At 43.0% G+C, this 17,902-nt stretch overlaps 1 protein-coding gene across 3 annotated transcripts in view; it reads right to left on the bottom strand.

Moving 5' to 3' along the window:
* itga9 (integrin, alpha 9) overlaps positions 1–13,912 on the bottom strand; it is a 70,927-nt gene extending 57,015 nt beyond the window's left edge. The window contains exons 1-5 of one of the 3 annotated variants that reach the window (XM_023825727.2): positions 13,453–13,912; positions 8,410–8,537; positions 3,250–3,353; positions 764–887; positions 144–211 (exon numbers count right to left, since the gene is read on the bottom strand). In XM_023825727.2, coding sequence (XP_023681495.2) covers positions 144–211; positions 764–887; positions 3,250–3,353; positions 8,410–8,537; positions 13,453–13,643 — 615 coding nt within the window. In that variant the 5' untranslated portion in view covers positions 13,644–13,912. The remainder of the gene's footprint in view (positions 1–143; positions 212–763; positions 888–3,249; positions 3,354–8,409; positions 8,538–13,452) is intronic. The other 2 variants (XM_023825729.2, XM_023825728.2) reach the window with 2 other exon arrangements.
* Positions 13,913–17,902: the final 3,990 nt, after the last annotated feature.

Below are 17,902 nucleotides of genomic sequence, written 5' to 3'. Positions count from 1 at the left end.
CTGTTTGGAGGAAGCAGTCTGTTTGCATTAACAAGCATGTGCACCTGGCCACTGAGTATCCAACTGAATCTGTATTTAAGTCATTCAGGACCATAATCTCAGACTCAAGAATGTTTGTTTGTGCAGAATGAGAGGGTACTGACCTCTGTAAAGACACCAGCAATCCCAGCCTGACAAGAGCCGTGCTCCTCCCCGTATGTCTTCTTATAGTCTGAGGGGGAAAATCCAACAATCCCACACTGTCTCGCAGGATAAAGGCCATTGCCACTCTACTACTGCTGGGAAGGACCCGGAAGATGGGTGACACAGGGTCCCATCGTAAAGAATGTACCCTCATAGAGCACGAGGCTGCCAGGGGGTATTCCACAGCAACACAAGGGGCCAGATAAATACCAACGTTTTCCCAGATTCATCACTTTACAAAATAAATTTACCAGCAAAGCTGCAAACCACTTTTCAGCCACTAGCAAGAGGTACTCGAGTAACACTTTACTTGAGGGGGCACAAATATGTAGTAGTACACTCTTATGTAATGCATTAATTAACCAGGAACTAAGTGTTAGTTACATACTGATCACATGTTCATCATTAAACAATCATGATGGTTCATATATTTCATAAAGGAACTATGTTAGTATAATTTGAGTAACTAAGTTATTTGTGCATCCTTAAGTCTTTCAGTATTAAGGAGATGAGTACTAGATTAATGGAATTACTTATCCTTATAGCAGCGGATAATTACTAAGTCAGTGAAGGTACCTACCCTCATAGCAGGGGATGAGTGAACGTGTGTTGCCCTGAAGTGTGGGAGAGATAATTGAGCAATAGCCATGGGGCATGATATGCTCGGACTCATAAAAGACATTCTTCCAACGGTGTGCACAGGCCTGTAGTTAAACACATGGGAAAGAAGGGGGGGAAAGCGTCTTTCATAAGAGCACATCCGCACGGCTTCCACAAAGACACACATTGCCCATAAACTCACAAACATTCATACAAAACACCCCAATACAGGCACACAAAAAGTGGGTACTCAGGTGGACACTGGAAGTACAGCATTCAAAGAACGAAGTTCTCAAATGTGCTCAAAATTAAAATCTTCAGGAATAAAACAAATATGAACACCATACAGATAATCCATCCACTTCCTGTAACTGCTTGTCCTATTCAGGGTTGCAGGGGGCCCAGAGCCTATGGACACAAAGGCAGGGAACAACCCAGGATGGGGCACCAACCCATCACAGGGCACAAGGCAGGGAACAACCCAGGATGGGGCACCAACCCATCACAGGGCACAAGGCAGGGAACAACCCAGGATGGGGCACCAACCCATCACAGGGCACAAGGCAGGGAACAACCCAGGATGGGGCACCAACCCATCACAGGGCACAAGGCAGGGAACAACCCAGGATGGGGCACCAACCTATCACAGGGCACAGTCACGCACCATTCACATCTATGGACAACTCCAATCAGCTTCAGCATGTTTTTGGAATGTGGGGGAAACCAGAGCACCTACAGGAAACCCCATGATGACACAGGGAAAACATGCAAACTCCACAGACATGGAACCCTGGCAGAAACTCGAACCCAGGTCCCAGAGGAGTAGGGCAACAGTATTAACCACTGCACCACCATGCTGCCCCACACGGACAATCATCCTTCAGAATACTATTCTCTTCTAGCAGATCCGTGTCATGACTGATATAAAAATGAGGTCTGCTACTCTTTTAGTAAGAGAATCTGCATGAGACCATTTCCAAAACTGCCTGAAGCAAAACTGCTCTTGTCTATAGTAGCAGACTGAGTCCCCAGACTGAATGAGCTGTGGTATGGAAACAACATAGAGGTAAAATACAGCTGGCTCACATCCACTCAACTAGAGACAATCCTGTCACAAATGTTTGCCGAATGATACAGAATCACAAGAAAAAGAAACAAATCCAACACATCGCCATACAGCTCAACCAAGAACCAGATAAGGTGGGAATTGTGGGAACAAGGTAGATTACATATTGGCCAGAAAGTAATTAGTATTAAAACAGACAATAGAGAACATTTTGCTAATGTTTTCGCAACAACAGCATAACACCACTGGTCATTCTACAGCATTGTCATGAAGCCAATGATAAACTATGAATAGTCATGTATAGATGAGACGTGGGTTACAACTTCTTGCTTGACCATAAGCATCATGGACCAGATTCCTCGTCTTTCCTCCAGGAATCCTGCAGACCCATCTGGCCAAGGATAAAAAGAATGTTTAATTTCCCAGGTCTGTGCGTCAAATGCTAAGACTGAAGAGGCGGAGTCCACAGGATGTCCAAAGCACAGGGTGCCAGATGCCTGAAAGTAGCACAAAAAGGATATTGGCTGATCCAGAATCTGCTCCAACCTCTGTGTAGCTCATCACTAGCAAGTTAAAAAGGAAACCTAAAAACCTGGTATTTCTGCCAGACAGAAATTCATGATTATAATCTGACTGAGCATGGTTTGTGCAATTAGCTGAACTGAACAATGAGACCAACTTAATGCTCTGGCTAGAGCTGCAGCCATTAAGGAAGACGTGCTGGACCCAGTCACTGCTCCAGGGCTCCAAGCTCGCTTCCTGTAAACCACATGGGAACATAGCTGTCTGCTCTCCACCAGCAATCAGAAGAGTTAGCACAGACCCCTAATCATGCCATCAGCCACACTCCAGCAACCTAACGGCTAACAAGTAAAGACCAACAAAGCGGAGCGAAAAGGTTTATTGTTTAAAATCAGGTGGAATGTACACTTGTGACCAAAATTGTGGAAAAACTTACAATTTTTAGAGACTGAAGAACTTTATTCAACAGTTCGAAAGTAACTGCTCCAGTTACTTATTTACTTGTCCAATGTATGATTTTTGCAACATTTTTTATTTATAAACATCACCGCCAATATTCGTGTAATGATTTTTAAAGTGTAATGCTAGGTGGTTCCACAGTTTTGACCACTAGTGTAACACTCAGCTGCACCTAAAACAGACCATGAAAAGCTCCCTGAAAAATAACAAGGGGTCTGCCCAGACTGGTCGCTCTCACTGAAAAAAATGCTAGTGTGTATTGACATTCACGTCCATCATTCTGCGTCTACGTGGAAAGACCAAAGGTAGGGTGCCTTTCCAGCAGTCACATTGTGACACTCCAAGGAGGGCTGTGCTGTGGAAGAGGCCCATCCACATTAATACAGACATATTCACCGGGGTAGAGGGCTGTAGCTCACCAGCACTCTTCCATTGGGTTTGTCCTGCCGGGCCAAGCTAATTCCCATCCACTCATCCTCCCGGTCCTCTTGGCAAGTCTTCCCACAGGCTTCCCTTTTGTTCCCTACGGATCAAGGAATGAGCATTAGCTTACACAGAATAGCATTCCGGATTTCATTTCCAAAGTGTTTAGGCGCTCACATCTCAGGGGGTAAGAACTGAACACCTGGACAGGAACTGCAGCCTAACTTTGTAGCCAAACTGTTTCTCCAGAGGTCTCTCTTTAATGGTCTTCGCTACAATGATGTGAAAAAACTTGTCAGTTTTTATAATTAACTGTAGTACTGCATTACAGACTAGATTTTAACTAGATTTTTGGTTGACGATAGACCACATATATGGCGGCAACCCCATATGATTGTAATGGAGTTGAAAATTTCTTATTGACTAGTGATGTCATAGCTGTCGCAACATCGTTGCGCAACGCATTACTCACGTGTTGGTGGTGATGCTGGTGTAAACAAACCTACTGCTCTGGCAATCATTTGAAAGTATAGCACATGCAATTCCAAAAAAGAAATGTATTAATTTCTTTCAGTCCATGTTCCAAACTGAAGATGCTGTGACCGAAAGGCACACGGCGAATATGTACCTTTAGATCCCGTGTCTTTACTTATTTTTATCGTGTAAAAATTGTGATACTAATCATATATCGAAATAATTTCGATTCAGGCGGCCATTGCCTATTCCCACCCCTCATAACTATGTTACTGATTTATGCATTTACTATACTGTAATTTTTATTGTTATTTATGCTATACCATGTAGCCTAGGTGTGTAGTAGGTTATACCATATAGGGTTGTGTAAGTACACTTTATGATGTCCGTGACAACGACAATAAAACGAGGCATTTCTCAGAATGAATCCGCGTTGTTAAGCAATGCATGCCTGTACTTTGACCTGTACTGCAATACCATGGGACGAGCTCAGTCCCAGGTCTTCGAGCTTGGTGACCAACCTAGGGGGGACTATGGTGTTGAAGGTGCTCCTGTAGTCAACAAACAGCAGCCTAATAAACAGCAGCAGTCCATGTAGTGGGTGGAATTGGTCCTCCACGGTGCTGCTACCTCTGCGAAGGCAGCGCTTGTGGTAAATGGGACTCAGGGGAGGTAGAGGCACCCCAGTGACATTCTCACTATCCACTGCAGTGTGTTGCAGTGTGAAACCTTGCAGTTCCTGTACCAGACAATGATGCAGCTGGACAGCAGGTTTTCAAAAGTTCCCCTGTAGATCGGAAGGGGGAGCCTTGCACTCCTTAGTTTCTTTAAAAAGTGCAGATGCTGCTGCAATCTCTTGGGCAGGGGAGGCTGTATTTAGGGACCAAGTGAGGCTGTCCGTGATGTGGACGCCCAGGAAACTGGTGCTTTTGATGCTCTCTACAGCAGTGCTGTCAGTGCTGAGAGGCGGATGGACAGTGTTTGTTTTCCTGAAGTCAATTATCACCTCTTTTGTCTTATCGACATTAAGAGAGAGATTATTGCACTTACACCTGGCAGAAAGTCTTGCCACTTTCTTCAGTCAGGCCCACCGCTGTCGTGTCGTCTGCAAATTTGATGATGCGGTTGGAGCTGAACTTTGCTGAGCATTCATGGGTGACTAGTGTAAAGAGCAGAGGGCTGAGATCTTCTCTTTTCTCTTCTAAATGGTAATTACTTTAACTGCTGCAGTCAACTTCCTCTAACGGCTACTGTCTCTGTTCTGCCCACACTTAATGTGCACTTATTCTCATCAGCATGTTTTTCACATTTCTTGATCATTCCACAAAAGAACCATGAACAGGCTCCAACTAAAAGGGTTCTTTTATATTCTCTGAGGTCCATTTTGGTCTAAGTCATCCTGGATCAGCAAAAATGCTTAATTCCTTCCATTCACACAAATAATCAGTTCCGCTCAGGAAGGACTTCCTCAGCTGAGAGGTGGGAATCATACCGCCCCCCCGGAGGCTTGGCAAGCTCATCTCCATGGCTAGTTTGCCTTTTGAGAATATGTCAGATGGCTGGTCGTCAAACATGTAGGATGTGGCCGACAGCCAAGTATGTCCCCATGGAAAAGCATTGAGAATGAGATGGTCAGCACTCGTGTGGTGCTTGTGAACTCAGCTCGTGTGTTCTTCAGGCTTCAGCTGACGACTGGCACGTGGGGGGGCGGAGCTCACGAACCCAGAGGGAGAAACTGTATATGTCAAAGGATATTACCAAATGTAAAATAAATAACTGAACCATTCCGTGGAACTAGTGTGGACTTTTATACTGACATATAAACACACATGCTCATCCACAATCATACATGTAGATGTATGTATATACACCAGCTTATACACAATGACACATGCACTAACAGACACAATCATGGATACATACAACCCTACAAGGAGTCGCACACATACACAGTCATACATGTAGATGGATGTATATACACCAGATTATACACAATGACACATGCACTAACAGACACAATCATGGATACATACAACCCTACAAGGAGTCCCTATACCTCACAAAGAGGTCCCTCATGGCCTTTCCAGCATTTACCACCCTTGTGGAAACATCAAGGTCTGCCTGTTCTCTAGCCCATGCCACAGGAAGTATTCAGTGTTTATCTGAACTGGGCCATGCTTATGTTAGGTCCTGTTTTCTTTTGATCAGTGAAACTTGATGCTCTCACCATCTGTGGAGTCAACAAATGACAAGGTTTTAGAGGGGAATTTATTCTGGCACTGGACGGTATCTACTGGTGGATAAGGGCACAGGCATTGAGGGAGCGTGTACTGCCTGGCATGTCAAGGAGGAAATGAGTCTCAAAAAGGAGGGCAACTCCTTGGAGTGAAAGTGAACTTGCTGTGCGCTGCGATTCCTTCAAAAACTCTTTGGAACTTTTGTCCGGACATCTCGCAGACATTTTGTGTGTCTTTCAGAACCAAAGACTTACTTCTGGGATTATTTTGGTAGCAGTACAGAGAAAACCACCACAAAGACTGAGTTAGTTTAATTTATCAGTTTTACAGACATCATAATTATTTCTTTTATAGAGTGTTAAATATCTTCCATGGATATGCTATTCATAGTGGCTTTCACTTAACCTTTCACCTACAGTGGCCAAGTAAAACTGTCTACTAGTTACCTGATCTAATTATGTAAGCAAAATGCTGGTTCCAGATTCACTTACATGAATCTATGTAGGATCATTGTGTCTTTTTAGTTATTGTTGAAACAAAAACCCCTTTTCACTGTCAGGTAGACGACTCCTGCCTAGAACAGCCACAAAGCTGCTACGTGCTTGTCTCTGTATGCATTCCAAGCTATAAAACTTCCTTCCATCCATCCATCCATCCATCCATCCATCCATGCATCATCCATCTTCTAATCACAGATTTACTATTTAAAAAATTAAATAAGCAATATTAACTGTGAATTCTGACAATATTAGCCATTAGACTTTCATTTTCCTTCTCCTCTAACTAAGGTACCAGCAGTAGCTACAGACCCCCAGCCACCGATGCTCCAGACCCATTCCACAAACAGGCTGCTGCACATGCGACGGCGCCTCTTTGGTGACTTGGTGGAGCTTCACCTCAGGATCCCCTCTCCAGAGCAGACATTGGGTAAGACAGGCCTCTCCATCACTTTATTGTCCAATAAGACATTTACCCAAATCTTTGGGGTTTATGTGACTCACTGGGATTATACTTTAGTATCAAGACTTCCTTGTCTAAAGATCATAGATCTCATGTAATGGAAATCGAATCAATCTGTTACCCTTAACTGCATGAAAAACTATAACGAGAACGAGAACGCTCAACTTTAACCTCAATAACACTACACAATTACAGGCATAATGCCACCTTCACCTTCAGCGGTACTAAAACTGCAGACACAATGAAACCCTTTCAAACTGTATCAAGCCATCACCTTTAACTGTATTGAAAGACAGCTAAGTTACTAAAAGTAATCCTTCATCATTAACAACATTAAAATTATTATCTCTTGCTTTTTACCTCAACTAAAAAGACTAAACAATCAAGCCATCGCTTAACTGTACAAAATCTATAAACATATCATAGCCTTACGCTTTAATTCTTGGTATGATGGAGTCCTTTCAATCTACTCTAATACAGACCAGCTATTGGGATAAGTGAGCTTGGGCAGTGATCTAGTGCAGCTCTAGTAAAGGAAAGGCTGAGCCCTGTATTAAAGACGGTTAACAGTGTCTGTTGTGCTGATAACACACAGTTAGCAGGGACGTGCACTAAAGTCATATAAACATCAGCTTCTCTTTCCCTTCATTCTCTAACGTTATAAAAGGCTGCAGTATGTTGCAAGGAATGGAGGATGACTGTTCTTTGGCACCATTCCTTGGAAAATATTAGCAAAAACATTATACATTTATATCAAAATTACTACAAGGATTTTTTGCACAAGGATGTACCATTGTGTTACTGCAAATCTGAATCCAATGTTAGAAAACTGTAAAGCGCTATTTTTTTTATATAATTAGACTGTATGACTGGTAGATAGTTTCACTTGGCAACAGTACGTGAAATGTAAAATGCAATCCATTGATATGTGAGATCCAAGCAATGGTTCCAGAAAGTTCTGACAGTCCACATACACTCATTCCTAATGCATCCTCTTTTCACTTCTAAAATGATGTCTATAAATATACAGATACACAGAGTTTCATTGCAGATCCAATCCAGTTTAGACGTGACAGATATATTCTTTCATGGGTGTGTATGAATGCATGTTTGTGAGATTGTGTGTCACTATGTAAGAGCGAATGTTTTAAAAAATAATAAAACAAATGCCAAAAGTCCATCATAAATTCAATCTGTTTGGGTCAGAGGACAGTAAAACTATAGCAATACTTAACATGTAAGCAAAGTTTTTCTTACTGTGTGCCAGAATGTGTATATAAAGTCGACTATTTGGACATTAATTTTGTGCATATACTATACCGCCCAGCCCCAATGTCTTAAAGTATAATTAAAAACATGTTGATAGTAAATACACAGAATGCAGATTTACAGGTTGCTTGTTATAAAAAGGCGGTGTGGCCTCTTCACATGCAGGCCAGGTCCTGCCACATGTTCAGCCCAAACCCCACCCTGCACCTCACTCACCTCTGCCCAGGTCCATCTCTGTGCAGCGGCGGTCGGGGTTGCTGTGTATTCGGCATTTGTAGACGGCTCCCGGGCTCCGCACAGAGCCACTGAAGGTTGAGTTAGCCTTGGGGGCACCCACCAGCACCCTGCAGAGGTGGACGGGATGCAGAATCAGTGACGCCCTCCAAAAATGTTACGGTCCGACTCCCCTTCTGCTGAAATCCGCAGCCGACCTCTTTACTGCTGCTTCTTCCTATTTCGTATCTTTCTATTTACCTAAAAGTGCCTAACTAACAATTCAGAGCCAACAGTAGCATTTTCTGCAAATTACTGTTACTTCCTCTTTCATACTGAGCCGTGCCACAGCAGACCTTTGGTTTCTGGCAGCCCTAGCGATTTGGTTGGAGTGCAGTTTATTGAAAGGTCCACCTTGTACTTCTCATGAAAGAGAACCACATAACTGACTCTTCAACCTTTTGTCATGGTTCTACAGTGCCAGCTAATCCTTAAAGAGTACCAAAAGCAGCTGAATACAATAGCTATAATTGTTCCCCTGAATCTAAGTTCTAATCTTAGAATCTTAAGTTCAGTATCCAATTCCATGAGTTCAAATAATCAACTTTTGAGTATACTGTATACTGAGCCCCCATAAACAATGGCACACTGAGTATACTGTATACTGAGCCCCCATAAACAATGGCACACTGAGTTTACTGTATACTGAGTCCCCATAAACAATGGTACACTGAGTATACTGTATACTGAGCCCCCATAAACAATGGCACATTGAGTATACTGTATACTGAGCCCCCATAAACAATGGCACACTGAGTATACTGTATACTGAGCCCCTATAAACAATGGCACACTGAGTATACTGTATACTGAGCCCCCATAAACAATGACACACTGAGTTTACTGTATACTGAGCCCCCATAAACAATGGCACACTAAGTATACTGTATACTGAGCCCCCATAAACAATGGCACATTGAGTATACTGTATACTGAACCCCCATAAACAATGGCACACTGAGTATACTGTATACTGAGCCCCCATAAACAATGGCACACTGAGTTTACTGTATACTGAGCCCCCATAAACAATGGCACACTGAGTATACTGTATACTGAGCCCCCATAAACAATGGCACATTGAGTATACTGTATACTGAGCCCCCATAAACAATGGCACACTGAGTATACTGTATACTGAACCCCCATAAACAATGGCACACTGAGTATACTGTATACTGAGCCCCCATAAACAATGGCACATTGAGTATACTGTATACTGAGCCCCCATAAACAATGGCACACTGAGTATACTGTATACTGAGCCCCCATAAAAAATGGCACACTGAGTATACTGTATACTGAGCCCCCATAAACAATGGTACTCTGAGTATACTGTATACTGAACCCCCATAAACAATGGCACACTGAATATACTGTATACTGAGCCCCCATAAACAATGGCACACTGAGTTTACTGTATACTGAGTTTAAATAATGGTACACTGAGCCCACATAATCAGCATTCTACTCAAAATACTGTCTATTTTGCGCACTTTCCACTGAGATCACTGAATACAGAAGTAAGCTATGACATTTCGGATACATTTCCAAAACCAAAACACAAATACTGTATAAGAGCAAAATGTTTGGTAAATGCTTATATAGTCCTAATATGAAATTTGAAATCAAGGCAAGTCAAGATACCAACTTACCACCCATATCCAGGTATGAAGTGGTGAGAAACATTTGATTATGTCCTGCATATGGAGTAATCTGGGCTATACAAAGTAACTCAGGTGAGGCTTTAGTAGTACAGACTCAGCACGGTATCAGCACGACATAAATGGCAGCCTTTCCGTCTACTGTAAGTCACTTTGGATAAAAGTGCCAGCTAAATGTAAATGTGTCATAACTTAAATCTCACACATTTTCCTTTTTAAATTAAATTAAATTTCCATCAGTTTAATTGCGACTCATTCCCTTGCACATGAAATAACTGTTTACCATACAAGGACATGCTGACCAATTAGGGGAGGGCTATTCAACTCACGATCTTCAAGGGCTAAGCCCTGCAGATTTTCCAGCCTTCCTTTACCTGTGAGCCAGGTGTGAAGCCTCTGACCAATCAGAATCAGTCATTGTTAAACTAACTACCTGGGAGAACTGAAAACAAGGCCTGGATTTGGAAAGCCATGTAACAGGGTTTACACATTAAATTGAGAGCATTAAGACAGTGATCGTAATGCATTACACACTGCTTATCTTCTGATATTTACAAAACACATTGTTTTCCATGTGATGATAAACACTTGGACACTTCACATTCAAATTTGATCCTGTTTACTCAGAAATCATGTCTTAAACTGTCGATATTTAAAACAGCAGACATGACTGCTGCCCGGTGCATTTTACTACCTACAGTGGGTGTAGAAAAGAATCACCCCCAAATATTCCCATTTTTTTGCTTTACAACACACAAAAAATATTTCTTCCCAGCTTTACTTAATCCAATCTATAACATCCAAGATCTCACAGCTACAGTTCAGAAAAACTATAAAAAATCAAAAACAAGACGTACTGAGATTAATAAAGGATCCCCCCCCAATGTCGATATTTTGTTGAACCACCTTTTGCTTTAATGGCAGCCTTGAGTCTGTGGGGATAGTTCTCTATCAACTTTGCACATCTAGATTGAGCGATATTTGCCCGCTGTTCTGTATAGAACTGTTCAAGTTCGGTCAAATTGGATGGTAAGCGTTGGTGGAATGCTATCTTCAAATATTTCCAGAGATTCTCAATGGGCTTTAGGTCTGGGCTCTGACAGGGCCACACGAGGACAATCACTTTTTTCTCCTTCAGCCACCGTGTGGGCAATTTTGCTGTGTGCTTCGGGTCGTGGTCGTGCTGAAAGGTGAACATTCTGCCCATCTTCAACTTTCTGGCAGAGGGTAGCAGGTTTTCCTTAAGAATTTGATGGTATTTTGCCCCAGGGGCGCCGCTAGAGATTTTGGGCCCCATGAAAGCATATCATATTAGGCCCCCCAGTCCAAACCAATCCAGTTATTTTCCTAATTTTTTAGGGCCCCTGTCACTCAGGGGCCCTTGGAATCGTCCTAGCTTTCCTCCCCCTTACGGCGCCCCTGTTTTGCCCCCTCCATTTTTCCTTCTACCCTAACGAGAGCCCCAGGCCCTGCGGCAGAGAAACACCCCCACAACAGGATGCTGCCACCTCCAGCTTTACTGTAGGTATGGTGTGTTGTGGATGGTGAGCTGCATTTGATTTTCGCCAGGTGTACTGTTTGGTATTCAGGCCAAATAGTTCGATTTTGGTCTCATCTGACCATAAGACCTTTTTCCACTTGGCATCAGAATCTTCAAGGTGCATTCTGGCAAAGCTCAAACGAGCCTTAATGTGGCCTTTCTTCAGAAGTGGCTTTTTCCTTGCGACCCTCCCAAACAAGCCACAATTGTGGAGCGCTTGTGAAATTGTTGTCACATGCACACAATGATGACTCTTTGCCATAAAATCCTGTAACTCCTTCAAATTGGCCATTGGCCTCTTGGTAGCCTCTCTTACCAGTTTCCTCCTTGCTCTTCCATCCAGTTTGGAGGGACGGCCGGATCCAGGGAGGGTCCCGGTAGTACCAAACACCTGCTACTTCTTTATTAAGGACTTTACTGTGCTCCTTGGGATTGATAAAGCCTTTGAGGTTTTTTTGTATCCATCTCCTGCCTTTTGTCTGTACACAACTCTGTCCCTGAGATCTTTTGACAGTGACCTGCCACCCATAGTCAGCTGTTTGCTGTCAGTTGCACTACAGCAAAAACAGTTCCAGGAACTGCTGTTTTTATGCTTCACTAATCACACTGATTACAGTTGATCACAGGTGGAAGCCAGTAACCATGGTCTGCAATGGAAATGGTGGTTACTTACACCTAATTGAGTTTACAAATATTATTTAGGAGGGGGTGATCCTTTATTAATCTCAGTATTTCTTGGGGTTTTTTTTTACAATTCTATGGAACTGCAGCTGTGATATCTTTCACTTGGATGTTATAGATTGCAGTAAGCTGGGAAAAATATTGTTTTGTGTTTTTTCAGTAAAGGCTGTAAATAAAAAAAATGGGAATATTTCAAAGCTGGTGATTCTTTTCTATACCTACTGTGTAAGCCATCTCCAAGCACGTTTGAACACCAACTCTGAAAGCGCTTTTTTTTTCTTGGCACTAACAGCGTGTGGGATCAATTTTAAAGTGTTACAGGGATCTGCAGAAAGACCTGCGTACAACTAAACTCAGAGGCGGGGTGCCGGACAGAAATGATCGGCAGAGCCATTCCTACGCCGCCTGCTAGGCGCGTCGCTTTCATGAAATCCTGGCACGGCAAGTTTTGATGGGAGCATTTGAACTTCCCTCGGTGATGTAAACTATGAGCTCACCGAAGTGAAGGATAGTCTATTTAACTGCAGTGCGCTCATTTAAATGCACTGGGCCAAAACCCGTCTCTCCTCCCCCATTAAGAAACCTCAGTGAATAAATATGTGTGCAAAAAGCAAAAAAATCCGCGCTCCAAACTGTTAAACTGATGATAATTCTTCACCTAACACTTTTCACTGGTTTTCCCTAAATGTGATCGTGATTAAACTTTTATGGGGGAAATCAATCAAAAAGAGCTTGTACGGGGCAAGTTGCAAATGATCTGTGATGCAGGATAAAGCGCTGATGCGGCTCTGAATTTCACGCAAAGTTTACGATGACCACGGGCCACAGGGGTGGGTGACCCACAGCTTAAACCCCCAATCCCCGTGCATTCACTACTGATCTTATTGTGGACTTATGGAGATATATGCGTTATCCTTTTTAAAAACCTTACTATGGCCTAAAGCAGCCCGGTTGTGACTAATTCAATTGCACAAAAATCAGATGACTGAACACGAGAGAATTGAAATATTTAGGTCCCGGACTGGTATGGTTCAGATCCCTATAGAAGTGCATTTCCCGACTGTTTGAATTAATATTTAAAGTTAAACTTGCATTACTTACCAGCGGCTATTGTCGTAGTGGTGCTGTAGGACGGAAAACCCGAAGAACGCCCCTTCTGGTCCGCGGAACACTAACGGGTGCTCGGTGTCGATGTTATAAGAGTGAACCGCAGAAACCGACAGAAGTACGAAAATTACATCCAAAACTCCTCTCTTACTTGGGGAGACAGTCTGAACCTTCCCGGGGTGCATCCTTGATACTCAAGTATAAGAAAATAGGTGTGAAATGCTGGCGGCAAATTGTTTAAATAGTTGCATAGACCACTAACAAGAAAGATCCGAGTAAGCAGTTCAAAGCAACAAATAAAATGGAAAATGTTCAGTGGAAAAATTACCTCAGAGGTGGGGAGGTCGAAAAAATAACGGTCCAAGCTCTCGCTCCTCGGAGCGTTGAACTAATCACTGGCCAGCGCTGTAGGCAGTATGTGCGGCGATAGTAAGGCGTGTGCTGTCACAGTCGGGCATCGCATTTCATGCCGCGAAAGCAGGCGGCCGGGGTGCGAAAGACACTGCCCCCTAGCGGAGCCTCTCGGTTAGCATTTCGCGAGAGCTCGGTGCTGTCGGTGTCTCTACCTTTTTCTGAGCTTTTTTGTTGAAAGCTGGGACACGACAGCTTATATGTCGTCTAGTGACCGAAAAATTAGTCAAACTGACGAAAACAAATTATATTGTAAAACTGATCCTACCAATTTTAAATCACAGTACATTTATATAATGTTGTAAATGGGGGTTGATACTATATAAATCACATTGTTTTTATTTATATGTGCAACGGAACAAGACCGAGAATAAATGAGGCACAATTTTTACATGTAGATAAGATAATAAGTAATATTAATTTACTAACTTGCTACTAAGAGGCTGAAGGAGGACCCCTATATGTAGGCTATTCTAGCAGGCATAGCAGATGCTGTTGTAAACAATGATAAACACCTTTGAGTTTGGATTCTGATTTCGTAAGAAAAATGTTCAATTTATTACGTTGGAGTTGTGCGCCTGGTTGGCAGCTTCTCATTTAAACTGGCAGATGCAAAATAAACAGAAACTTAGCACAATAGAGAAAACCATCCATCCATTGTCCAACCTGCTTATCCTACTGGGTCACAGGGGGGTCCGGAGCCTATCCCAGAAGCAATGGGCACGAGGCAGGGAACAGCCCTGGATGAGAGGCCAGCCCATCGCAGGGCACACTCACACCAGCACACCTATTGGCAATTTAGCAACGTGAATTAGAACATGCAAACTCCACACACGTGACCCAAGCGGAGACTTGAACCCAGGTCCCAGAGGTGCAAGGCAACAGTGCTAACCACTGCACCACCATGCCACCCTAGAAAAAACCATTTAAAGTGATATGCTAGCTTTGTACTCCATGCCATCCATCCATTTATCCGATGCAGGGTTATGAAACATTGTTGCAAGGTACCAAGCTCCGTTTTTAATACAAATGACTTTGATCACTTCACTGTCAAGTGTGAATTCGCTTCCCAATATTATTTTCTGTAATCGCACGTTTTTATACGAAGTTGTAAGAAAAATTAGGTTATACATGCCGATATGGAGGGCCGGATTTGCCTTTTCAGGAACCATAGGGAAAGCTTTACTTGGGATGTCCCCCTACCAAGAAAGACAAGGGGGACAAAGGTGTTGGTGGTGGACATCCAGCGTACCAGGGAGCCCCTGAGACTGGTCGCCATGTAGGGGGAGGAAGTAGAGGTGGTGCAGCAGATTTGACTGGACGGACGAGCGAGAGACGCTGGTCAAAAAGACCAGAGCGGACTCTCGTTTCTGAGGAGACTCCAGTCTTTTGATGTGTGTAAAAAGCTGCGGAGAATGTTTTATCAGCCTATGGTGGCCAACATGCTTTTCTATGCTGAGACCAACTGGTGAAGAGGCATCAGTTCAGGCCAAACACAGTTTCACAGTTGCAGTGGTCTGCAGGGGTAGCAGCAATCTATTGGGAGTTGTTGAAAGCCCTGGAAGTTGTTGGGTGATGTGGCTGACATGTCTCTTCAGTGGTGGGTAAAGAACCTGTGGACTGGCAAACAGTTTTGTGCGCAGACCATGAGTACGCACATTTTTACACATAGAGCGGTATTTAGCTATTTCTTCAGCAATAATATATGTACAGACTCTTAATTAGAAAGCTTGATAGACAAATAAAATGATCTAGTTATGTTCATGCAAAGTATGTGCTAATGACAAGGAATCTGTCACACCTGTCCTTGATTTATTAACTGAAATGCTCTGGGCTGGTGGCACTTAGTGCTCAGCCTTATTAAGGAGAGCAGTGAGTAATCCTTTAGCTTATTGCTTTTGGAGCATAGGGCTTTGTTGGAGGTCTGTTTTATGGGGCTATATGGTGCAGCCTGGTTTTCTGGGTGCCGGCCAGATGCCAGCAGGTACTGGCTTCGTGTTTTGGGTGGTTTGGCAGGTCATGGTTCTTGCTGGCTGGGTTCTTGCTATAGGCCTTTGATTAGCCAGTTTTTGGTACAGTTTCTGAATTTGCCTGTTTTAGGTTCCCTAATTTGTGGTCTGGGATTTCCAGTCCTCTGCACTTGAATCTACCTTCTGGTTTACCCTATCCTGGAGCTCTGCATCCAGTCAGTGGCCCAAGTCATCCTGGATCCCTGTTTTCAGTAGTGTTTGGACTGTTGGTTTCAGGGGGCAGAATACCTGGCTGGATGGATGGATGGATGGATGGCCCAGCTTCAGCAGCTTGTCATGAATCTTGTTTTATGAAGGTTAATGTTTCAAACAGAAAGCAGCAAGTCAGAATTGTGAGAGAATCGTTCCAAAGTCATATGAGGGCCTTGCCCAAAGAAATAATGCATTGGTGTCACTAAATATGCTTTACAAAATGACTGATGTCTGCCACAATTCACTTTAGGCAGCATTCTCTTGTTTGTGTACTGTGGGGTGCGACATTTGTACTTGCTACAGTCATTTAAATCCAACCACAAAGTATCTTATTTTAGGTAACCCAGCCTCTTCCATGGGTGATGGAGGTTCACTGTCAGTGTCACCATCTGGAGTGCTTCCTGTTAGGGATGTTTTGCTTTTGATGGCAGCAACTTTGCAATCCAGAGGTGACATTGACATGGTGCTTAAGCTGCCCTCTGGAATAGACAGGACATCTGTGGGCTGCAATCCTTTTCTTGGTGGTGATTTTCAGATCGAACCACGTCTTCCTCACCTCTCCTGCTGTTCTCATTGCAGGTGACACAACATAAACTGCATGTCATCGGTCCCCATACTGGGTCCTTCTCTTTGACAGGCCGCTGGTAAAGTTGCCACACACTACCTATTTGTTTCAGTTTTCCTATTACATCCAGCAAAACTTCCACCTCATTCTTAGGTGAAATTCCATGTTGTCTCCCGTTTTTTAATTTAAAACTGTTCCTTAACAGCAAAATAGTTACAAAACAGCAATAGAGGAATATAGTGCAAAATATGCTACAAAAAGGAACAATTGGGGTATGTGTCTTCATGGTTCCCATTTCTGCAGGACGTGTCCAGTCAGGGTGTTGTGTGGAAGTTGTATGCCCAAATATGGTTCATTGAGGACATTTATTTAAATTAGTGTTATGAAAGTCATATTTAGAATGTGTAGCATTTATCGACGTTTCCTTCATATGGCAGTTCTTATTAGTGATGAACACTGATTTGTCTTGTGTACTGGCCATTCGTACCACACTCCAGGTAGTGTGATTCTCCTATGAGGCATCATACCGCTCAGCTTCCAAACAGGAAATATCGTGTCTGCAACAGTTGTCAGGCAGCTAAGCATTAGAATGGATAAGACTTGTTAAATGATTTTAAATGTAGCATGATGGGTGGTGCCAGATGTGGTGAGTCCAGCATCCCAGAAACAGCGGCACTCCTGGGATTTTCATATACTAAAGTGTCTAAGGTTTACAGCGAGTTGTGTGATGAGCAAAAACAACCAGTGACTGGCAATTCTGTGGGTGGAAACACCTTACTAATGATCGCGGTCACAGGAAAATTGCCAGACTTGTTAAAACTAACAGGAAGGCCACAAGTGTAACAGCTCAAATCAACATTGGTGTGCAGAAAGGCTTCAGTAAACATAGAAATGCTCAATCCTTTACATGGTTTTGGAAATAAAAGATAGTCTTAGCAGGTCCTGTGTAGTGGTACAAAAAAAAAGTCACTGAGCACTCTTTATTTTTAGTTATCTTTTTTTTATTTGTGCAGGTGTCAAGCTGCCTAAGTTCCAGGGTGTTACTTAGCATGTGGAGCAAATACATTTCAGCTCAAACCTAGAGTCTAATTCCTAATAGAGTTCAAAAGTCAGTATTGCTGTAGGACTCCTGAACTAGTTTGACTTCATTATCAGTGATGGACACACTGTGAATTTTGATAGAGCACTTTCAGATGTTGAAATTGAAACACTGGCCAAAATAGTCTTTGAGGTTTCACGTCTATAT

Source organism: Paramormyrops kingsleyae, chromosome 9 (assembly GCF_048594095.1).
Source record: "Paramormyrops kingsleyae isolate MSU_618 chromosome 9, PKINGS_0.4, whole genome shotgun sequence".
Classification (NCBI taxonomy): domain Eukaryota; kingdom Metazoa; phylum Chordata; class Actinopteri; order Osteoglossiformes; family Mormyridae; genus Paramormyrops; species Paramormyrops kingsleyae.
This window is presented reverse-complemented; position numbering and strand designations above follow the sequence as displayed.